The 24,669-nt window shown below is 43.6% G+C and overlaps 1 protein-coding gene across 2 annotated transcripts in view; it reads right to left on the bottom strand.

The window, feature by feature from the left end:
* Positions 1-210: 210 nt before the first annotated feature.
* MCM3AP (minichromosome maintenance complex component 3 associated protein) overlaps positions 211-24,669 on the bottom strand; it is a 26,648-nt gene continuing 2,189 nt past the window's right edge. The window contains exons 4-28 of one of the 2 annotated variants that reach the window (XM_056350090.1): positions 22,394-22,541; positions 21,092-21,288; positions 20,054-20,193; positions 19,699-19,896; positions 19,210-19,478; positions 18,379-18,541; positions 17,664-17,824; positions 16,272-16,516; positions 15,341-15,531; positions 14,251-14,351; positions 13,143-13,274; positions 12,453-12,566; positions 11,789-11,941; positions 10,182-10,379; positions 9,826-9,894; positions 8,999-9,133; positions 8,402-8,555; positions 7,674-7,932; positions 7,220-7,317; positions 5,496-5,886; positions 5,090-5,347; positions 4,282-4,411; positions 3,079-3,279; positions 2,288-2,438; positions 211-1,789 (exon numbers count right to left, since the gene is read on the bottom strand). In XM_056350090.1, the coding sequence (XP_056206065.1) occupies positions 1,631-1,789; positions 2,288-2,438; positions 3,079-3,279; positions 4,282-4,411; positions 5,090-5,347; positions 5,496-5,886; positions 7,220-7,317; positions 7,674-7,932; positions 8,402-8,555; positions 8,999-9,133; positions 9,826-9,894; positions 10,182-10,379; positions 11,789-11,941; positions 12,453-12,566; positions 13,143-13,274; positions 14,251-14,351; positions 15,341-15,531; positions 16,272-16,516; positions 17,664-17,824; positions 18,379-18,541; positions 19,210-19,478; positions 19,699-19,896; positions 20,054-20,193; positions 21,092-21,288; positions 22,394-22,541 (4,415 nt within the window). In that variant the 3' untranslated portion in view covers positions 211-1,630. The remainder of the gene's footprint in view (positions 1,790-2,287; positions 2,439-3,078; positions 3,280-4,281; positions 4,412-5,089; positions 5,348-5,495; positions 5,887-7,219; positions 7,318-7,673; positions 7,933-8,401; positions 8,556-8,998; positions 9,134-9,825; positions 9,895-10,181; positions 10,380-11,788; positions 11,942-12,452; positions 12,567-13,142; positions 13,275-14,250; positions 14,352-15,340; positions 15,532-16,271; positions 16,517-17,663; positions 17,825-18,378; positions 18,542-19,209; positions 19,479-19,698; positions 19,897-20,053; positions 20,194-21,091; positions 21,289-22,393; positions 22,542-24,669) is intronic. The other variant, XM_056350089.1, reaches the window with a different exon arrangement.

Below are 24,669 nucleotides of genomic sequence, written 5' to 3'. Positions count from 1 at the left end.
GTTTTTTGCGGCCGCCCCGAGCTCTCCCACGGTGCCCAGAGGCAAAGGCATGAAGTCCTGAGCAAAGCGATACAGTGGGTGCCAGAGGCCGGTCTCGCTTCCCACAGTCTGGCAAATTTGGTTATTTTACACTGGACAACCCAGCACTTTAACAGTGTGCCACTTTGAGCGCCCCACGGCCAGAGCTTTCCCATAGCAACGAGGCACCAGTACGTTTCAAGCCACTACAAATTTATTAGGTACAAAACACATTTACAGCAGACAGTGTGAACCAACATCCCGAAACATTTCTGGGTTTTCACAGCTGAATTCCAGGTAAACTGAGAATATCAACAGCAGCACTGCGGTAAAGCACGGCCGAGAGCATCACACAGGCTTCGCTCTGCATGCAACCAGTGAACCTCAACGCAGCTCAGCCCAACAAAACTGTATGCAGTACAAACAGGCTCAAAGTATAATTTCTTCAGTTTAAATTTATTTCAACGTCATATTACGCTACTACTGCTATCCTAGATTTAAAAGAAATGATACAAATTCTATTAAAAAAAACAACTATAAAATTACTTTTTTGGAAGGCAGCTGGCCAGTTTGGACTACTGAAAATTTCAAATGAAATTAGAAGCAAGTCAAACAACTGGTCTCTGGCAGGCAAGATAACCAGTGTTTACTTCCAAAGCTACACTACTTCGCATTTCCCAGGCAGAAATTTCTGTCTGAGAAAAATCTGCTGATATTGTAATAAAGAAAATAAAATTACTTGTACAGGAGTACTGCAGACATGGAAGTACATCTTCATTCTAGTTACTGGAGATCAATATCAAACTAAAACCAAAGGTCTTCAACCTCCAAAGCCACAGCTTTTTAAACACTGGAAAATACAGGTTATCTGCTCTTCCAAAAAAAAGAAAATAATTTCTCCATAGCTGTTTACTGAAGAAAGTGTCCTGCTTTACAACACAATTAATCTGTAGAACAAGCAACTCATCTGGTTTTAACTTGGGCCAGCAGTATAAAAATCTTTCTGGATTTGCACTGAGCATCATTAAGTACAAAATATGGCCAAGTGCTGCACCGACTCAATGACAGTGCTGACTCCTGGGCAACAAAAAAGCAATTTCAAACCACAGTGCTAGGCAGCTTCTGCATGAAGCAAGCAAGCACAGAGCAGGGACAACATCTAGGGACAACATCTTGGGGACCGTGTCTATGGAGAGCAATTGCTCTGGTGTTCCCAGGGGCCCCCCGCCACCCTAAAGTATTCTCCTGGTGAAGCTACGTTTACCCATGATGACAGCTGGCAGAAAGAAAAAAAAAATCACCACTAAGTGTCGATTTAAGGCCTTCCAAGAAAAGCATTTGACCCGTCTCCTTGCCCGTGAAGCAGAAAAGGAGGGAGTCGCAGAGCGGGCAAAGCCCACCAGTGAGCCAGAGGGACACAGCGAGCCACCGACACACTGTCTCTGCGCAAGGCAGCCATGCGAGAAGGGCCCAGGCCCCACATCTGCTCCGTGTTCTTCTCGCAGGAGGATGTCTGCTTTTTCTGCAACGTGCCCCAGGAGCTCGTCTGTTCAATCACCAGACTGGATTTCTTTACCAAGTCTCTTGGTCTGCACACGTATCTCAGCTCTGCTCAAATATCCACCATGTCCACCAGAGCAGACAGGTGGAGCTCCGAGGCAACTTCACCTTCCCTGTTCGCTCTGAGGAGCTGTTGCAAGTGTTTCAGTCTGTCTGACAGCGTGGGGCTCAGCTCCTCCACCGAAAGCTTGGATGCCTCTTCATTCCCAGCCTGGGCAGAAGGAAAAAAAACAAACAACCAAAAAACGAGATGAGACTGAGAAAGAAGCATTACCCAGTACCAACAAGGCACTTCTCAGCTCACCAGCTGTTCCCCCACTTTTGAGGAGAACCACGGAGGTCAGCACCCTCCCAACCCCTGAGGAGGTAAGGCAGAAACAGCATGTTCCTCTATTTCTGTCCCCAGCTTTCCCACAACTGGGGGAAGCTGACCCACACAGTGATTCCATAAAGTGCAGCACCACAAGGGATACAGTTATGGCTGCCAGCAGCAGAAAGCATTAACGCTGTGCAGAACTCTTACTCCAGATCTGCAGAAAGCATTCCTCCTCCCTTGGAGGATAACTTGGAAGTTATTTCCAAGGCGCAGTTTTCCAATTCTTTACTTCCCAGGTCTATTCCACACGGCACACCAGGGTAATTCCCACTAAAGGTTTGGCACCTGCACTCCGTAGAGCCATAGCAAATTCTCAGTACCATCCTTTCTTACCTCTTGAGCAGATGACACGGGACTCTTCATCAATGGACAGGTGACAGTTGGGGTGGACACCAGAGACTGGGGGAGGTAGAGAGGAAGACCCAAGAAATCACCAAGGGGCTCAATGTCCTCAGCTAGACATCGGTGCAACTGTTCTTCAAACCTTGACAGAAAGAACAAGAGCATGGGTCAGATTGCAGGATGTTCTTGTAACCAGTGAGTTAACCAAGGGGTTTGGGTTCAGAAGTGACTGAACATCAGATCCTGCTTGCAGACATTTCCAATACGGGCTGACATAACCCACTGCTATGACAAAAATCCATCACAGAAGGTTGTGGTACAGAAAAGGAGCCACACAGACTGAAGGCGCCCACCTGATGGGGAAGGCAGAAGAGACAAGAAACCCTTGAGCCAACCTCAAAAGCTTTAGCTCTTCAGCTTTGGGATCTGCATTGCTACAGGCAAACTGACATCCCAAAGTGGACTTCATAGACATTTGTGATACTGCAGGACAGACTACTGTACACACAGTACTGCTTTAGTTTTGGTGGCCTGATTGACCACAGACAGCTTCTAACCATTCCTCCAAGCTCCAAGTATTTCTACCATCCTGGACTGTTACTGTGATGCAAGTAGGTGCTAGCAGGGAACTGCACTGCACTGATGAGATTAGATTAAACTAGAGATAGCCTAGGTTGTTTCCTCGCACTGTTGGACTTCAGCTTCCCATTACGTACAACTTAGAAATCGTTTGCAACCCTGGGCCAGGGCCGCAAGGAAAGGATGCTGCTCTGGGAACTTACCTCCTGCTTTCTATTTTCTCCAGTTGCAGCTGTGCCAGCAGACGCTCTGGGAGAAGCTCCTGAGCTGAGGCTGTGAATTCACCTGCACTGGGAATGCTCTTCTCTTGACCCGACAGCATGTTCACCCCAGAACTATATCCATCTGGCATCATGGAGATGCTATATGGTTTCTTAAAAGAGTTGGGAGATTTTACCCTTGACCTGAAGGATGGGGGGGGGGGGGGGGGGGGGGGAAGACAGACAAAACCAAACCAGAAATTAGTGTGTGTTGGTTTTCCTCTACTAGCTTGAAGTCTGGAAATAGCAGGGAGTGAGAACTGACTATTAGGAGACATCCCTTGTACCAGGGTCCAACATACCACCACCCATGTGCGGGAGTTGCAAGGAACTGATCTGGACAGGGGGCTGGGATGCGCCCCACAGGAAAGTATCTACCCCCACACCTCCTGCGACACAGCAGAGCAGCAGCTAAGCTTCCAAGAGTGAAGAGAGACTGGCTTCGCTCTGAAGGAAGACAGGGCAACAAGCTACACTCTTGAGATCTCAAATACTTCCAGGCCACACAGCTCTGAGGCACCCTCAACTTCTAGCACCTTCTCTTAGCAGTGGGACTTTCTTGATGTCTTCCCCCAAGCTGGGGACAAATCCTCCTTTTGAACTCAAAATGCTGCAAAATTTAACATGTAATTACCATGCAAATCATCTAACATGTAATTCATCTGTCGGGTCCAGGCTGCAACTGAAGGTGAATGTAAGGGAGGGGGCACTACTAAATAAAGGGCACGCTCGTGATTTATTCCTATGCTCTTCCCCAGCCTCACACTTTCTCCTCCATGCTTTGCGTACTTGGTACAAGTCTAGTTCCAAAGCCTCAGCAGTGGTTTCTTCAGCAGAAGTTAGTTTCTCCACTTAGAACACTTTAAGCACTCCCCAAGCAATCCATTTATTTGAGAGCTGAGTAACCCTGCAGAAAATAAAGTCTACTTACTACACTGTTTCAGCACATCCTTGTACATCATTTCAAGGAGATGTACAGAAGCACAGTCTGGGAGGATGCCACATGCTGGTTTTCAGCATCATGATGGCAATATATATTTCATAGTAGTGGCCCTGAGCAACCTCCTTGGAGTTCACCAACCAACTCCGACGGCACAAGGGACAGCTGAACGCTACTCCCACAGGGAGTGCCAGCCGCCGCCTCACCTCTCGTGGCCTTGCCGGATCTCCTCCTGCGTGCGCAGCCTGGCTTGTTCCCACGAAAAAGGGAGAGTGAAGTTCTTTAAATGCTCCTTGAAGAAGTACACGCGAATCTGACCATCTTCACTTACTGCTTCTGTGAATAAACCCAAACCCAACGCTTATCATTAGAACAGGTTTTCCCCTTCAGAAGAACAGCTCATTATTGAAAAGCCAAACTGGGGACAAATCATGTGTTCACTTTCAGGTAGCTTAAAGTTGTAACCTGCATGTAAAAATGAGTCTTCCTAAGCTGACTTACTGTTCAACAGATACAAAACTACTGGGAAAGACTGTAAAATGCTGCTTTATCTTAATTTTAAAAATTCTAGTGCATCCAGGTTCAGTGTTCAGTGGGTTAAGTAGTCATTTCATTAAAAGAGGCTCCCTATAGTTAATCCGAACAGGACACCAAAAATGCACCCACACACTTGGATTCTGTTTGCTTCTGATTTCAAGACAAACGTCATTAATCCGTGGAAGTGCTCATTAACAGTGGCAGCCTGCCATCTCAGCTGACCTGAGCTTACATGGTCCAGAAGGACCAATTCTTTGCCTTCGGCTGAATGTAAACCCTCTCCTACTGGGAAAGGAGGGCTGAAAGACTCTTGACTACACAGAGACCAAATTTTGAATCACAAGCTCAAGTCAAGTCATAATCAAACACAGCAAGACCGTAGCTCCTTCTCTGCCATGCATAAAAGGTACCGCTGTCAAGATATTAAACACAGTTACACAAGAAATATCGTCCATGTTGTAGAAGGACATGCAATACCTGGGGCAATAGGCAGTTTGGGTGGTTTCCAGTCTCTCAGTTTATGATCAATGCAGACTGCCAAGATATCATCCCAAGGGATCTCATCGACAGAAGGTCCATCTCCATCAAAGTTCCCAGATGTTTTGTTTTTCCACTTCTGGTAAACTTTGCTCAGCAGATTCTCCACTTGCGACTGGATCAGCGGCTGAGTGTGGGAAGAACTAGCAATCTGAGACACATACTGAAAAATCATGCAGCAAACAGGACGCCAAGGAGCTATGGAAAAAAATCCAACAAAATAAATTGCAAAGATCTGTGACAGAGCCAAACCACCCACCTTACAAGGTGGGTAGCTCAACAAGGCACAGGCACGTCTGAAAGAATAGCATGCCCTCGAGAGGATGCTGCAGTGTGAAGTACATACCACCTAATGGAGGCAGATCTAGGTAAGGGATCTGGAAGGACAGCACAGCCTTCTTCAGCCAGGCCAGGTGATCGGGCATGTTCCACTGCAGGTGGGGTAATAGTTTGTTACCCCCAGGCTCTGAAAACTCAGTAACGGGCCAAGACAAGTCACAAAGGTGCTCGGAGGATGCCACATCTGAAAGAAACTGCAACACACTGTTGTACAGCTCTATGATGACCCCAGGCTCCTGAGACAGCAGGCCAGCTAAACGTCTCTCCTTCCAGTCATGGTAGAAGCGCTTGCCAAATTCACCGTCAATCCCATCCTCAACGTACTCCCGAAGGGTCTGACTGCAGAGCTCAAGGGAGTCTGGGTACTGGGAAACCAGCCAGCCCACAGCCGCAGAGATCTACGACACACAAAACACGTGTGGTTGGCAACTGCTCTACAGTGATCAGGACACAAAGGATTCAGTCCTGCAACCCTAAGTGTGATATCACCTATTCAAGACACTATGCAGTAAGATACAAAAGGAATCAACTATCATCATCCCAGTACTTGCAACAAGTAATTCCCCGACTAGGCTGTTACAATCTAAATTCACACCCAGCAGGCTCAGGAAAAGACAGAAAGAGACTGTTCACACCAGGTGCAGTCTGTGAGAGGAACTCCCTGTTGCAGAACACCGGGGATGCTGAAAACTTATCTGGGAGGAATTGGACAGATTCACAGAAATAAGCCCAGGGTGACTCAATCCAGAGAAGCAACGCCTGATCCTGCAGTCCTTGAACTGCAAAGAGATGCAAGTTGTCAGGGTTTGTGGGGGAGGCATCACTCCGGGCCTGTCTTGTTCTCACCTTCTTTCTTAGGCACCTTCTTCAGACACCTTCAGAACGGAATACAGGGCTGGAGCTGCTTTTGGTCTGAGTCACCTTGGCTGCTCTTGGCCACTACCCTCACTCACCTCTCCAAACCTCCCCACTGTGACTCACACACAAAAACCTATTTTAGACTTGTAAGTATCATGGGGTTTTGAGTCGTCTCCAGGCCACTGTTGCCAAGCACACAGCAAACTGAAGGACAAGGGGAAAAGCTGGTGTCTGGAGGCTGTCAGGGAGAAACCCATACAATCCCTCTTCACGTATGTGAGAGGACAGAGGCATCCCTCAGTCCCATCCATCAAGACGGAATAATACTGGCTGATCTCACAGCACCCAGAAGATACACAAAAAAAAAGGTGCTTCGCATTTCAGAACTGGAAGCTTAAGGGCACAAAGGCTTACCCACCACTAGCACTCATCTGTTAGGCAGCAACTGTACCCCTGCTAGTCAGGGCAGACAGGACAGACAAGAACGGATTTACATAATCATTACACAGATAAAACCATCTTTCATGTAGCAAATGCCACTGACCTCTAGTCAGTTAAAATAGAATAGTCACGAATAATGGAAAAGCAGCAGTAACGCTGCATTTCAGGATAGTTCTGGCTGATGTTGGAATCACTGTTAACAAGTGAGTGTCTGACTCCAGCAAATTCAGATGCGTGGAAAAAAAATGGCAAGAGGCTTTTTGAACAAAAAATAGTTTACAGAAGCTTCCAAGAGGAAAAACATCCCATTACACAAGACTCAGTTGCAATTTAAGCTATGAAGAACATAATAATTCCTTATTAAGGCGTTAGTAATCGAGAGATTAATGATAAACTAGTCAAGTATCTCTTCACGTGAGTTGCCATCCTTACCCTTCCGGTGCCTTGTAAGTCATTGATAGAACTCGGGAGCTCAACAATGGTGTAGTCTGAAATAAGCTGGGCTGAAATCAAGTCCTGCAGCATCAAACCTTAAAAATAAGAAAACCCACCATATTCACAGAGAAAAAGCACACCTACTCTGACCACATTTCTGTGCATACATTCACAGCATTGCTTCCCTCCTCCAGCCTTGCCCACAGACTCTCAGAATCAAATACTCTGCGCAAAGAAAAGCTCAATGCCAAGAGAAAGTGCATCTCCTTCCATACTGATCATTCTTAAGGCCTCAGGATTTCTAGCAAAGCTTTTAGAAGTACTATACTTCACAGTCTCTCCCTTTAGAAGATAAGGTATTTGAGAGACTGCGCTAGCTGCAACAGTTCTACTTGGGGCCAAGCCCTAAACATTTACATAGTTATTTCAAGACAAAGAAATAATTACATACCTTCTTCTACTTCTTTCTCTATGGCCTCCTCTTCCTGACCAGGGACTAGAACTACCAAAGGAACTATCGGGTGGAAAGGTTTGGCCTGAAGCAACTGTTTCAACTGCAGCAAAGCTGAAAGCCAATAAACATCATCTTCTACAACATCTTCACTCCTAACTCGAGGGGGCAGGAGAAGAATGAGACCGCTGGTTCCAAGCAAGTCTTTTTGCATCTCAGCCATATCAAGCTCAGAGTCGGAGAGTGCACGGTGTGCCACCTATACAAAGTAACAAAGATGACAACAGTAATGTACCTAAAGCCTAACAAAGCTATTTTCATACTGAAATCTGTAGTTCACTATTGTTAGCATTCAGCTTTGCCATTCATTACCAAGAGCTCTACAAATTCTAAGACAATGAACTGTTAGACAGACACTGATGTGTCCAATAGATGCAAGTCAGCACAACAGTGCACCTGAGCACCTGATTTGGCATCAGGAATTGATTAAGATTGAGGTTTTAAACTATTGCACTGTATTTAAGCAAGTATTTACTCAGGTGATTGGAAAACAAGGAAAAAAAAAATCCATCTTTTTTCAGACCTTTTCAACAATCCCATCTTTCCCAGTATCATCTCCTTCCATCTGACAGGACACAGTGTGAAAAGCTGCTGCATAACATCCACTGGAAAAGAGCACACCCTGCCCTTCTGGCCTGTTAGGTTATCATGATATTGTTCTCACCTACCTTTATACACACACTGACTTTAATGCTTCTGCTCCCTTGCATGCCAGGAGAATTAAATAATGTCAGTGTTTGAATTCTGTCTTCTGTATGTAAAGCAGGTTTCTTCCAGCTTTTGTCTCCCATAAACTTGGCTTTTACCCAATCCACCAGTACCCTAGCAAACAAGAAAGAGCGGGTTTCTGAGGTTTTTGTTTTTAAAAAATGGCATTTTGGGGTTTTAGCACCAACACCTCTGTAACACCACAATTATCATAAACTCAACCTTCACCTTGCTTGGATTTTGCTAAATAGCTATTAAATGTCCTGAAACTATCCATGCCGCTACGTATCTCAAGGTTTTTTCGCTTTCAGTATGAGCAAAAGGAATGCAGTGAACAGTGTCAGGAGAAGATACGGACCACTGCAATAATTCTATTCACAGCTATATTCTTTAGTGCACCTTGGAGAAAAAACAACCCAAACAAATCAACCACAAACTGGAAGTTTGATATGGTACAGGGGAAAAAAAACCCACCATATCAAGGACTGTATACTACTACTCTCCTATTTGACTGCCCTGTTTGAGAAGTGGACCCAGGAATCAACTCTTTCACTTACCTGTTGGGATCATCCTCTGCATATTCGTCATCATTTGGCAAAACCAATAGCACCTTCCAAAAAACCTGTTCTTGTTGGACTGGAATATGTTCAGTGATTAATGAGACAAGATCCAGGGGAGTCCAAGCTAAATCACTTAAAGAGAAACAGAAGCTGGTGAAAAGACCCTGCTTAGTGCTCATTCCTACCTGGGGAACGTGTTGGGTTTGGTTTTTTTTTTTTTTTTTTTTTTTGCTTTGAACAAGTTACAATACTGCGTATTTCAATCAGTCCAAAATCAGAGCTAATTCTTTAGATTTGTTGCCTATTTCACCACAGACCAGACGCTTTCAAGAACTGCAGCTGCTAAGTCTGTCACATGAGCCTTACTTTGGGGATTGTGGGACCATATATGTACTGCTTCACTTCCACACTGTTTCAATACCCTGCCTCCAATAAACACACAGGCCACTAGAATGCACAACAAGCCATGAGAAGGCAGATCACCTCTTGCAATTTAAATGTCTAGATCAATCCTTTCACGTCACAAGCCAGGCCAGTAACAGCTCATTTACTCCTCTCCCCCTATACCCCATCCCACCCTGGTACAAAAACCCACTGTAATGTCCATCAGATCCTTAAAGTTACGCCCATGGCAATAGGATTAGATGGCCTAAAACTTCCATGAATTTATCTTCCAGTTTCCCTTACCTTGAAAATACTCCCAGCAGCAAGGCTGAAGTAGACACCCGAGTATAATTTGTTATTCCTTACTCACATTTTTGAGATCTCTGGCATTTCTGTTACAGTTTGCTTAGAAAGAAAACAAGAATCAAACACCAACATACCTTAACAACTGCTGGTAGAAATGCTGAACTTTAATTTCATGTACTGTTTTGTTTCTCAGCCAATTCAACCTGGGAACAAGAGAATCTTGGTTGTAATTTTTGGTATAGAACAGGTACTTTAACCAAATTTAGGAAACACTAAGACTTCAGAAGTACTGCAGACACTTTAGAAAGTTGCCGTAATAGCAGGATTTATTTGAATTTTCAGTCTTTGCCGTGGCTTTTGTGCAAAAAGGGTTTTTTTGGGGGTATTTAAGAACAGTTTTGCAAAACCATTAACATCCACAGTGGAAGAGGACTACTTTGTAACTTACCTTCCAAAAACTAACCAGATTGCTAACTAGAAGTATCCTTACCTAGTGCAAGAGATTCCCAGCTTTCCTCCGTTACCCAAGTTTACAATTCTCTTGCACAAGTTCTCCATGGCTATAGGCCACTCTGCACTGGGGGACAGTGCTTTCAGTTTATTTTTTGGATCTGTGCAACAGGGAGCTGCTGGAAACGCCCTCATTTGATGTTTCAACTTTGTTCGAGCTGCCACTGCCTCCCTCCACCTTTGGAAGACAAGAGATAAATAAATTGTTCTGCAAACCAAACAGGTTTTGTTTTTTCATCTTGCCCATCAGACTGGACTGGGCTCTCACCCCCCCACCCCCCCCCCCCCCAAGTCAGCCCATCCAGGGGACAGGGTGAGGTGGTGCAGCGGGCTTAGCTGTATTTCTGCATGCAGCCGCAAAGTCAGAGCTCAAACAGAGCGTGCACAGAATGAGACCTGCCAGCTGTACAGAAGCAGCATCCGAAAGTGGCAGCCTCGGGCCCCATTCAAAAAAAAAGCAACAAAAACAAAAGGCAGCAGCCTTCTGCTTAGTAAGCTGCACTTGCTCTCAGTGGCCAAACTGGTCACAGGAGGGAAACAGGGACTGCTGTTCTTCCATCTCACCCCTTCCTCAGCTGTCTCAGCTGTGCTCCCCTGGCAAAAGTTCAAGCATAGCTTCCCTTCCCCATTTCCAGCGTGTTTATTCCTAGCCCATATAGCATTTTACAAAGATTCATTGCAAAGCTTCTCTGGTATCTCAAGACTTGCTGAAAACACATTTGCAACTCTGCTGCAATAAGAAAGGTATGCCTCTTTCTCTCTTGAAGGAACATTTAAAAAACCAACAAGAAGCAAACATATAATAAAGTCTTTATCGTTAGATATTTGCATTTTTTCTACGATCAAATGATTCAAAATGCGTGGCACTCAATAGAATTATAACAAAAAAGCCAATTCATGAATTAAGAAAGTCTTCTATTGCACTTCCTCAGGTATTTTCAGGGCTTTATAAAAATATTCATGCATCATCCCATTTTCTTGACGGCCGCACGTACACTTGTTTTACACATCCTTAGGCTCCTCCTTAATCTTCCCTGTTGCACTGAAGGGTATTTATACAGGCCGTGAAGAGACACATGAGCTCAATTTTAGGATAGAAAGAGCTCTGCAAGGAAATATGCTCCACAGAGAAGAGACTAGCCTGCTGCTTCCTCTTCAGCGGCGAGAAATACCACCTGAAACGCACCTTGACCTGGCTGCACTGGGACAGCACAGCACCGCAATGAATCTCTGCCTTGGAACACCACAACAGCCACTAAACACTTAGCACACAGCCAGAAAATCAAGTGTCCAACAGAAGAATACAAGGAGATATCATTACAAGTTTCTAGATAGAATGAAGCTGAAGTCTCCTACCAAACTCTCAATACCTGACTCCAACGAGGTGTGCTCCTCACCCCACATACAGCTGAGTAACTCAGAGGCTGGTAATAAAACTCTAAGTCTACACTTAAGGTGGAGACAAGACAAGCCAGCAAAAACTGTCTCAAAAAGAATGCAACCAGACAGCTGATAGTTCAAACTCTACTAACCACTACCCGCCAATGCTCCCAAGAAAAGCAGCTGTATCACAGGGTGGCAACTCACCGTTGCAAGTACTTGCAGAAACACTGGAGCTCCTGAAGGGTTTCCTTGGCAATCTGGAAAATCTCATCCTCCAGAAAGAGGTCCATGACATGACCACAAACTTCTTCCGAACACCGGGCAATACGGGCTTGCCGGTCTCTTTCTAAGGCACACCTAGTTCCAAGTGAAACAAACCAAGACCCCTAGTGAGGTGGAGACTGCAGCAAGTGCCAACAGAATTAGCTGAGATGCGAACAGGGAAGACGATCTCGTTTAGCAGAGGGGAGGAATTTTCCACACTTCTGCTCTATGGCCCTTCTAAATAAGGCCTGTAATCAATTAGAAGTCATTCAAGTTTCACGCTGATCACGGGCTTCCAGAAAAGGGTCTACAAGAGAGCCCACAGCTAGAGCTGTAAGGGAGTCAGAAGAAAATTAAGCATACAGAGCAGCCTTGTCCTAGACAAAGCCTCTCTTCCCTCCACCCTGGAGGCCCACTACTGCCCAACACAGTATGACTGCAAATTGGCAGCCTGCTGTACAAGCAAGCACACTTTCCCTCTCAAGTAATTTACTGAAGATGACCTCAGAGAAGGCCAAGCAAGAAGCCCACCACTTCCTGACAAACTCTTATCCTTAGGAAAGCATCCTACAGCAAATTATAGCACACAGCACGTTGTACGTACTTTAATTCATTGGTTGAAGCTTCTTGAACGCTTTCCTTTATTACTTCTTCCATTAACTCCATACCCACCAACTGGCTCAACTGTTTTATTAGCTGTTCTCTTTCTTGCTTTTGCCTGGAGGGACAGAGAAAAGATTTACACAAGTGAACAGATTTACACTAGCAAACCTGCCACTTAGTTAAACAAGTGCTACACACAGTGTCAGACAGTTCACCTAAAATTGAGTTCCCACTATCTGGTTTCTCTCTCTCTCTCTCTAAAGATAAAAAGCTTTGCATGGAGTCGGGCTTCCCTCAAAAATACAGCTGACAGTGGGGTTATTGTACTCTTACCCCAAGTAACTTACCCCAAGCAGCTTACTCGGAAGGAAAAGTTCCTGCATACAGCAGGGCCAGGACGCGCCTCCCTCTCTGGAAGCTCTGGGTGCAGTTAAGTTCCCAAAATTCCCACCCACTATTTTCACAGTGGCTCTGTAAGGTCAAAATACTAACTAGCAGATCACCTGAGAACGCAGAAGGGACAGCCTATCTGCAAGACCCCAGGGCAGTTCAAGGCGAGACAAAGTGAGTGCTGTCAGCATGGCAGAGACACACAGGGCCTGAGCATACATGCAAGGGCACCAGCTGTCATTACCGTTGCCTTAGGAGTGTATACAGCCCACCCTGCCCCGCAGCAAAAGCAGCAACTCACCTCTCTTCCTCCACTCTGCGCTGTTCCTCTTTGACACGCTCCCTTTCCGCAACAAGCACGCTTCCTGCCACTTGTCTGAGGATCTCCTCCATCACTTCAGTCACGAGTTCCTCCACAGTGGCCTCCGAGGTGCTGTGCAGAAACAGCAATTCTCTTTTCAAAGCCACCAAATTTTCATTTAATGCCCTACGTCTGTGCTTTCCTCAAGCACACCCTTGCTCCATTGTGGTGGGCTGACTCTAGCCATCAGGTGAGCACTCACACCGCTACCGGCTCACTCCCCTCCCCGCATCGGGACAGGGGAGGAAATGGGAAGAATAAAAGCAAGAAAACTCATGGATAGACATGAATACACTGTAATAGGCGAAGGGAAAAACCCACACCCACCCCACCACCAAGCAAAGCAAAGGCAGTCTGCTACCATCTCCCAAAGGCAGACGAATGCCCAGACAGTCTCCAATCAATGGCTACCCTGTAAGCCAGAAACCTCCACCTTCTTTTCCTCTCACCCAGTTTTATTGCTGACCGTGACACCCCATGGTACGGACTTCAGTCAAGTCTGGGTCTGCTGTCACAGCTGTGTCCCCCCACAGCCTGTGGCACAGCCCCAGCCTACTCACAGGGATGCAGAATGAGAAACAAGGTAGGCCTTGACCCTGCGCTCTTCAGCTATAACCAAAACTTGGTGCATTAACCACACTGCTTTGGTCACAAACCCACATCTACGACTCTAGCAACCGCCCTGGAGACGAAGCATTACTTGAAACAGAGAAGTATCCAGATTTGGATTTACTCCTCTTGTCCTGTCCCCCCTGCCCCTTCAGGCACCTTCCTTTCCACAACATAGGTTTCTTGTGGCAGTAGTGTGAGTGTCGTGCAAGGCAAGGTTTACAGAGGTTTGCAGTTACCCTTCCATTAGGTTAGCTGGTAACAGAGAGGTGGCAGACATCTGGAGGAAGGTTGTCTTTTCTCTCAACTGTATCAGTAAGACTATATCCACTATAGACCTTGCCTTGCTTAGTAGTTTTTTGGTCTTCACACATGGTGTCACTACAGCAAATTGCAGCTATGACAGACTCCAGGAGTGCCAGCAATAAATGCTCTTTACCAGATGGCAGCAGTCACGTAAGCCACTCCTGCTCTGCCGACTTCTCTGCACTCTCCTTTGAGGACATCATTCACAAGCCCATCCACCACTTCGGCAATGTCCTACAACACAGCAGAGGAAGCAGCTGAAGCAAGATGCAGTCCTGCTCAGGATGGCCTGGGCACGCACCTGAATTAGGAGCAAGGCTTTTCAGCCTCGTTTATCTGACTGAAATTGGCAACATCATCTGTATTTCTACCTACAGACTAAGCTAACTTAAAACACAACAGCCTGGAAATTTTAAGACTATCTAAAAGGTTAGTAACAGCCCAGAAACAAAAGCAGCTTTCTGTATTAAATATGGGCAAGTTAGCAAACAATCACTAAGCAAAGTGAATTTTGAGAGGCATTCCTATCTTCTTACTCAAGAGTTTCTCTCATTCTAGCAGATACAATTCCAAATGACCAGGTCTAGTTTTCACTGAAATGTAGCCACGTTTAGGTAGAATATGGCAGCTGCACTTTACAAAGCCATGAGACACTCCGAGATGGGTTCAGCAGTACGTATCTAAACGTGGGTGGGTGAGAGAGAAAGGGGAACTGCACAGATACACAGGGTACACATTCAAGGCCCAACATTAATAGTCATATATCCACAAGAAGAAACCTTCTTGTGTCTCATTTGAAATACATGCCATTAAGGAACAGCTCAATAACATTACCATACCATGATGTATGATAATATTCACTAAAGCAAAGTTTACCTACTAAGTCAAAGATCATAACTTTCTACCATCACTTTCTGACTCTCTCCTCAGAGGTTTCTCAAATAAATGCTAAACAGTCAGGGCTGTCCATCTTATGAAGGAGTCTGAATGAGCACTGACATTTCAAATTTGCATGTGAAGTCACTGAAAACTTCCTCTTTTCAAAACAGTGCAAGGAAACAATTTTTCAAAGTATCCAAAGCACTGAAACAGGGATTGTCTCCTTTTGACTCTACAGAACACATGCAGATTCTGGAAAAATAAAACAACCTAAGAACTCAGTTACCTTTCATTATATTTCAGATCTTTCCCAAAAACTTTAAATTTTATTTAAATTTCCTTACTGTGTCTGTGTAGACAGGCTGAGGCTTTGAAGAGAGAGGCTCAGGTTGTCCAGCAGGTTGGGAGATGGCCTGCGCAGGAGGCAGCACTGGCACAAGCTGACGAGGTAACAGCGAGGGCAGAAGATGTGCTGGCGGCTGGACTCTTACTGCTGTGGCATCTAAATCCACACCTTTGCTTTCTGCTCTTCCTTCTTGGAGGGATGAGGGGGAAGAGAAATTAAGGAAACCATGTCAGTCACAAATAGCAGCATAACTATTCTTATCTTCAAAAGCTGACAAGTCTGATAGATCTCATCAGGTCATAAAACAAGTCCAGAACAGAAGCTGGCTGTCTTACGGTTAAAAATATATAATCATATCATAGAAGCTAATCTGTATTTATTAGTATTTTATAAAAAATACTAAAAAAATCCATTGCATGTTGCCTCCAATACCAAGTACATGCATTTCCAATAAAACAACTGTTTTAAGTTAAGTACACCTAACACCTACACACACCTCTTGAATAAACGCAAGATATCTGTACTTTCAACTATGCCAAAAAAGCATATGTTCAGCTAACTTGAAAAACACCACAATTACACACACAGTGGGAACAGTTGCAATACAAAATCTGCAAACTGAAAAGGGAAGTTGGTTGCCTGAAATAGCCAAATATCTAGTTATTTCACCTACGTTGGCAAAATTGCGCTCATGTCTCTTAGTGCATTTCCTGTATTGGAAAAAGTATTTTATTAATCAGGTTGCTTTTTAGTATTTATAGATACGTAAGTACATTTAAATCAAAACATGCTTTTATTACATCAAATTTCCATGCAATTTCAATCCGTATGAGCCAAGAACAGTTTCTGCTTTGTAAAATAAAACTACTCACAGAGCTGACCCAGCAGCATGTTCCTGAGCAGTATCTAGAAAGCACGTTTGCTCTTACCTGTTGCTTCCACACTGGGTTTTTGGCTACTACTAGCTTGATCCACAGAGGTGCTTCCACCAGTATACTTGTTCTGTCCGTTGAAGCTGGACACAGGCATGTGGTGAGGCACCGAGGGCAACGGCCCACCATTTACAACTTCCCCAACAGAGACAGATAGCTTCTGGCTGACAAACATTGATTTACGTGGTTTGGGTAATCCATCTGGCTCCAAGAAAGCTGAACGATTCAGCTCCACATAAGCACTGGGGAAAAATAAAAACCAGGAGTACATCCTCAAAGCTCCAGTAACCTATAGGTTTTCAGTTTGAAAGCTTAGCGGGACAAAGTGACACAGGCACAGGGCACCCACGGTTGCTCCCTATAGTTCGGATATCCATCTTTGGCTGGAACCAGAAAAGGGAAGGCAGAGATCACTGTCCTCGCTGCTATACCTCCCAGGACGGAGTACAAGCTACTAACATTTCTGGGCACCTTTGTGGACTATTCTGTCTCTTTTTCCTTTTAACCTTTATCCACTGAGCATATTATCCATGCACGTTTTACCTAGACTACACCCCACGTGACTGCTGCCAGGGCTATTTACAGAAGTCATTTTAAAAGCTGCAATCTTCTTCCAATCTTGGCACCTGTAGTCTCTCTGATGTATTACTTCAAAGCAGAAAGTTACCAGGAAATAAAGCACTCTTTATACATATATATCTATCTAGTGCTCCACATTTTTTTGCCTTCTCCAGTCTCTTGAGATTGCAAATCTGTATGAGCACATCTTACAATGTATGTATTTCCATGGCAGACACTCTTACCTGCAGACCATTGGCTTTGAACATCCTCTAAACTGGTCTGCACTGTTCAGCTTCATCCTGCCCTACACGCGTCACCATAATGCTAGTTTCCTGAGAAGCAGAACTGTAACCTCGTTTCCTATGGAGCTGCAATTTACTACAATTCAACTGCAAGATAAGAACCTAAAACGTTTTTTTTTTTTTTTTCTACTGAGTTATCTACAACATTTCTTCACAGGGAGGAAGACTCTGGAGTCCAGTGGACACCAAGCTCAATATGCAGCCTCTCCTTTGGGGGAAATGTTTCTACCGTTTTCAAAAGCTATTGTGGGAAGTCACAGTAGTTACAGAGATATAAGCCCCATTTCTTGGTGGAAAGATGCAAAATTAAAGAACTTTTCATGATTACAGCAATAAAAATAGAACAGATAATTGAAATTTGCAACTATCACTGTCCTAGTGCTTTGCTTAGAGAGGCCAGCCCCTGTTCTTTTCTTTTTCTGGCTGCAAACCACAGAAGCAGCCCATCCACATCAACACTTCACCTAACATCAGTCTAAGCCCACTAGGCATCTTAAGGCACAGACACCCTTTTCCTGACACTTACCCATCAGACACACTCAGGCCATAATAACTTATAAAATCAGTTGCTTCCTCACAATCTTTGAACAGCAGCATGCGGACCAGGTGATCCAAGGGAAACACTGTACATCTCTGAGTGCTCACAGTGTAGGCAATATTGAGAGATTTGAGAGCATCTTTACGAATCTGGGGGACAGTAAGAGAAAAACCCCACATAACTACTAAGTTAAAGAACCCAAAATCTACTACGAAGCTGAAAATCATGTTTAAAAGAAATCAGTATTTTGCCATCAAATATCCACATAAGCAACTGTTTGAATTTAACTTTCTTTTTAAATTCTCTGCACTTGCTTTCTAGTTTCTGCTCCTCTTCAATGTTGCTCATTTTGAGCATATGCCTTTGCGATTCTTGTGCAGAAGGAAAAACTTGTAAGAACTTCTGAAAATGCAGGTTCATATTTTCTTTGCAAAAGTCTCAGATTTGCTTCTCTATTGTTTTCAGGGGAAATAATATGTATTTGTACACAGTTACAGGAAAAAAATGCTGAGAAGAGCATTTTAGTATTTGCCTTTTATATCACAGCAGAAAACTCTTGATAAAATTTTAAAGGCTTCTGAAGTGGCAAGAACAAGATTATTTTTAAGGCTAAATACCTACCAAGTTTTCTGCTAAGAAGATTTCCTCCCAAAAGTCCCAGCTGATTAACACTTTAAAAAATATCCATCTGCCTTTTTCTCACCTGGTTGAAATAACAGTGTAAGAGGCAGGCATTCAGATAGGAAGCTGCTTGCACTAACTTGAAAAACCTCACAAAGTTGTTGCTGTTTAAGGCAGCAAAAGCTTGAACCGCAAATCTAACTTCAGGAGAGTTTCTAACCTCTGGATGAAACTGCTGTACTTCTCTGTGGAGACAAAAGACAGAGACAAACCTTTTGCTTCGCTATTAACAATCCTAATTCAATAGCAACCCACAACAAACCAGAATTAAAATTAGGAGCTTTAAGCAAAACATGCAACTCCTGTCCAAAACAAATGGCTGTGAATTAAATCTGCAGCATTATTTAACGATCATTAATCTTCTACTGATGTGTCCATAATCAGCATATTATTTAGGTACATCACTCCAACACCTAGGCAGAAAGGCAGTTAAAGAGATCAACTAGAAAAGCAAACTATGACTGATCACAAAACATTTTTTTCTTGGTCGTACTGCAGAAAAAGCAGTGAAGCTTGGACACAAATCCGGGAAGAGAAAAAAATTTTCCTTGACTGAGAATAGTGAAGACTTAACTTTCCCTTTTGTTTGTTTGGTTTTTTAAATACCTGCAGAAGCTCTAGTGAGTTATTCAAGGAAACAAAACAAAACTTTTTTTCTTAACAACACACACACACACTTTTTAAAATGACCTATTGAAACACTCAAGTGAAACCTTACTACAGTACACTTTCTTTGGCAAAAAAATATTGCAACTAAGTGCTTCACTTCCATTACAATTTGCCTGGACTTAATTCTAATCTCAATTTTTCCCAGAGGCAAAGAGAGAAAACAAGCGGTATCTGTTGTTCCCACCTGAGAATATCACCCTTGTTGAGATTCAGCAAGACATTGTAACCTCTGAACTCTGCTTCACTCTTGCAGTAAATCCCCTTGTTAGCCAGGTCCTGATACATCTCCTTCAAGCTCTGCAGGCATTTAGTCATGTTCTCATTGTTGATCTTGGCATCGAAGGAGGACATGGGCTCTTCACACAAGTGGTGAGCGCAATGGATGTGAAAGCGAGTGCACTTCTCAATCAGAGACACCATCAGTGGGTTGCAGAGATGTTGCTGGGTTATATCCTAACCAGAACGATAAAGAAAGTATTGCATGTATTTTTTTAAACTACAGTTGAAGAGCATAGTCATCTGGCACTACCTTTGAAAACTCTTTTCAGCTGTGCTTTGAGGCACTTCACAATTCAAAAACATTTGAATTACTATTGCTTTTTGCTTCACTTTTTACAGCATTATGTCATCTTTCATTTTCTATCATCAAACATCATCGCCCCCTGGTCCTTACCTTTCTTATTCCACGAGTCCTGTTCCAGACAAAGTCATACCATTCTCGGTAGTTTCCTTCTCCTTGATCCATAATGTTTGTCACTAAATAGTCCATGGTCATGCTCAGCACCTCAGAGGGTCTCAATTCATGGGGCAAAGGCTCCTCTTGATCTGCTGAGGACCTGCTATATTCCTTGATTGCTGCCGCGTGATCTACCTGCAAGGTGGAGAGAAAAGAATCAAAGTCTAAGGAGTATGTTCAACTTCTCAGGAGTATAGATGACTGATAGCAAACACCACCAACAGTTTCCTATTAGCACCAAGCAAACAGATGTCCCTAGAACAACAAACTCCTGCATACAGAGGGCTCATACCTTGTCAGATCCTAGAAGCGATTCAAAGATACTGAGCTGGTTTCTTGTCTCCCTCATGTAGCGCTCCTTTTCAGGACACATGTCTGGGCAAGTGCCAACAACAGTTTTTGCTTTGCCAAGATCAGTCCTTTTTATTCGAGCTAGAAAAAAAATAATAAATTGAGCAAGCACTAAGCAGCTCTCATTGTTGTTTTCATGACATGCCAACACATCCCTGAGCATGTCAGATGCCTCAGCTGCGGTCTGCACGTTGGTTAATGGATGGATGTCAAGAAGTACATTGCTAGGGCAACAGTTCACAAAAAAGCTAGTGGGGAAAATGTCTCTAGAGATTCTCATCCTACAACTACCCAGAGCAAGGCTGTACCCACAACTTGGCATGGTCAGAAACACACAAGAACGCCCTACTCCGGGAACTGTCCCAGGGTTGCATCACTCCTTTGGGGAAGTTTCTCCTAATGTTCCACCTGGATATCAAGAGTTTTTCTGAAAAGAATGAAGCCTCTAAAAGATAGCCAATGTTTTGTATCCTAACAAAGCACCGGCAATTTCACAATTCCACATCAAGTGGATGAGAAATCCATTTGTTGATATTAAAAATAAGATCTTAAATTAAAAGTAGGGTCAGCTTTGAAATGGTAAAAACAGGATGGAAGGGTTTACAAACCAGCACCATGACACAAAGAGCCATTTCTTGAAATAATTACCAGCTGTGTAGTAGTTTAAATTTAGAGAAACACAATTAGGCTTTGGGTAGCTTTCTTCAAAGAGTGTGCAGGGATGGAAATCTCCCTACATCGCCTGTTTCACAGAAGATTAAAAGTCTAAATATACACATGCAATAAGTAACACAGATTTTTGTGTGTTCTACAAGAAATTAATGTATAGATGTTCAATAGAGATTGTTTTACAGGCTGCTTCATGTTAAACCCTCTTTTAAAAGCCATTTCCATAATATCACAACAGCTTTGCAACAAACGCCAAACACTTCTTTCTTTCCAGCAGAGAACAGATGTTACACTCCATTCATGTAACTACCTTGTCGCATGATTTTGTCCCTTTGGTCCAAAAGACGGTATCTTTCTTCAGATGTCTCGGCCACTAATCCTACCAGGTTACCAAGAGATGACAATGAAGCTCCCAAGGCCTCTGAGCTCTGCCCTTCAGAATTAGAATCAAACAAATCTGCTTCAAACTGCAGCGCCTTTCGAAGACCAGGCTTCTTTGCAGGAGAACTAAAAATAGAAGATTTTTTAAATCCTATAACACTATAATGCACACCCCAGCCTTAATCAGTTCACTGCTCTTTAGGGCATCAATATCTCTGTTTAGAATAATATTTTGTTCAAAAGGCAATGTATGAAATAAATGAAGTATGTACAGATGTACTAAGGTTGTTATGAGCTAACACTAGCACTGGGAGTTAATCTGGTTAAATACTCAGCACTGCCTTGCCAACACTGCCACACATTCTTGATTGTGGTGAAAGCCTCATCCTTTGTACAACAGGAACGGTATTACTAAATGTGTCCCAGAGTGGACAGAACCAGATGGCTGTGGCAGCATTTTTGCATCACTATGGCACAGCAGTCTGCATTTTAAGCCAGGAACTAGCCTGCTGTTTGGTGTGAAAAAACATGAATGCTTTCTATAGCGGCAAGAGATTATTAAAGGATTTTACAGGGCCAAGATACAAACATGCTTTTTAAATCAAGGAACATTCATTCCTTCACAATGTATTACTAATTTTATAATTGTATAACTATGCATACCAAATTACTTTTATCAAACCAGCCACATCATTAAGGTACCACAGAACCATGACAACCTTGCCACTCCAGAAACTGACACGAAAACAGGAGGATTCCTGTACAAAGACCATTCACTTGAAGTGAGACAAGGCAATAATCCAAACACCAGTTACTCTGAAAAGGGGACTCATTCCACAGAGCTGTAATTGCCTACAAATGAAACTACTCGCTTCAGAAGCTCATTTAATCATGGCCACAGAACAGTGCCATTACTCTGCTTGGTCCCAGTTTGGCTCTGCACTGCTTCATTCCATTCCCTTATGCCTCACTATTGCAGGTGTTGTTACTCATGTTATGAACAAAACATTCAAAAGAAATATGCAGACCTAAGCAAAAGATCTTAACAAGCAGGTAGAATTATCTTTCTGACAAAGTCTTGAGATCTGTGACCTTGTAATTCAGACTAACCAGAAGAGACGAGGGAAGCACACTTCTCGGTAACAACAGGACTATTTGGCACAGACTGATAATCATTTTTCCCCAGGCACTCCATTTCCTGCCAGATGGACTCCCAGAGGAGCAGACGTACCTTTTACCAGGCATGACACCGCTTGCAGAAGATCTTATTAAAGGTTTTCGAAGAGGGGAATGCTGATAGTTTTGCTCCTCATTGTTCTGCCTTCCTTCATCTTCACCTGCTTTCTTCTCCTTGGATGAAAATTCTCTTTTTGCTGGACCTGACATGACATATGAACATGAAGCTAGGTACTTGCCAAATAGTTTAAGGAATAATTCTTCCCCCCCCGCCCCCTCCCATAGGGGTGGTGATAAGCAGTTTGGTTTTTAAAAAAACAAAATTATTAGAAAATAAGAGTCACAGTTTTGTACAAGTATGCAAAACTTTCAGGACAATTTCCACTAGAAGTTGTACCGAGTAAGGCTACCAATTGCTAGTCAGCTTCACTGTTCTATAAACAATAAGGACTTTTCAATAAAATATCACTTTGCAATAACTATAATTGGTCAGCAGATTGTCAGTAAATGAAGTCCAATCATCATGTGAACTTAATTTCTCTTAGGTCTGGGATATAACCCACAGATCCCGACTCTCTACAGCATATGAATTTCATTTCACCTATGTAAACCACAATTCCCAGTGCTCCTGCTGAAGCATTTTCATTATTTATTTCACATACTCAAGCTCAGACTGAGGTTGGCATGCTTTCTCAAGAGCTACATCTACACCATCCACGAAGGAAGAATTTCTTCTCCCAGGAACAGATTTTCAACCAACTGGATTTCTTAAATTCTCTCCGATTAGTTATTTTAGAATTCTGCCTTATACGTTTCTATAGACCCAACATCACAATAAAATGACAAAAGCAAACAGGCACCCCTAGAGCTGCTTCTTCAAGATGTTAATTCTCAGGAAGACAGCTCTACAGCTATTCATTTTCTGGAAGGCAGGTCTTTGGTTGGTCAAAGCTGTGGTGAACCATTCATTTGCTGACACCTGAAGTGCCTCCCCAGGCTAGGATCTCTGAGGTACACACGCAGCACTCAAAGCTAAAGAAAGGGAAGCACTTGACAATTCAAATATTCGCCTAGGGGATGAACAGCCAACCTTCACACCTCCTTTTGCTCTAATCCCAGGCAGGGTCTGGAATCGAGGTTTCCCATTTCTAATGTCAGTTCCCTATAGTTGCTCTCTTTTTGGTTCAAGCGGTGTGTGATTGTTTATACGCACAGAACAGCAACCTCAGCAACACAGATGCTCACTCCAGAGTACGCCTTAATTTGCAGGACATTTGCCCCACAAGCTGGAAGTCCACGCTCTGAAGTGGGCAGCAAGGCATTTGAAACTGGGTTTTCTTACATCCCCAAAGAACCTCCTACTTCTAGATAGAAGTGCTGTCCTGTAGGTGGGTTCGTTACCCGGGGCACAGACTCCGGGTCTTCGCGTGCTCAGACTCAACTTCTTTTGGGTCTGGGGAATTTCTCGAATCGGTGGTTGCTATTTCCCACTGCTGGAATTACATTTTCCCTAGTTTTGCCGAGTTCATTACTTGTGGTGAGCCTCCTATAAGCTCACCTATCTTGTGGAGGTGCTTCCTTTGTTAAATTCCTTTTCTAAACCAAAGCATTTGCCAGCCCTTAGGAAAGCTTTTAGCAGGATATAAGAAGTGCTTATAACCTGAATTAACCCTTAACAACTCATTTGCTGCAACTGCCTTAGTCAAACTGTCAACAATACATTCAGTTCTATGTTCATATGAATACATTCATATGGTATCAGAAGCACAAAGTTAACATCACTGTATTCTTCATGTGGCTGCTTCTAAATTCTCTTGTAAAACTACACTGTCAAGTGTCTTTAGCTTTTTCCTACGGCTGAAATAGCATTTTGGCTCAGAGCAGGGAAAATGTTTTACGGAATTTAAGAAAGTAATAGTGCGATTTCCAACTGTGATTCGCAGCTGCTCGCTTAAAACTTCCTCAGTACCAGAGGACAGTAATGCAGGTACTGGAAGTTTACACAGCTTACAAAAACAACTGGAGAACTTGACAGGAGAAAAATTCTCCAAGGACTAAGACACCCCTCCTGGCTCCCAGGGTTCCCTAACCACAGGCTGTTAAAGGCTGAGAAATTATCCTGGAAGCAATTACATGCTTTATCCTGTTCTTTTTTGCCTCCCCTGCATATTCATTATCAGCCTTTGCCATAGACAGAGTTAGCTGGGATGTCACATAAAATGCAAAACAACTACTTTTATGCTTCTGTAAAGAATAACCTCCAATGCTCCCAGCTGCTCTGTACGCCAGCCTGACTAGCAAAAGTCAAAGAGAACCATCATAGTTCTGGAT

The sequence above is a fragment of the Falco biarmicus genome, chromosome 8 (genome assembly GCF_023638135.1).
Source record: "Falco biarmicus isolate bFalBia1 chromosome 8, bFalBia1.pri, whole genome shotgun sequence".
NCBI classification, from domain to species: Eukaryota; Metazoa; Chordata; class Aves; order Falconiformes; family Falconidae; genus Falco; species Falco biarmicus.
Note: the sequence above shows the minus strand (reverse complement) of the source record. Positions and strands in the feature narration are given on the sequence as shown.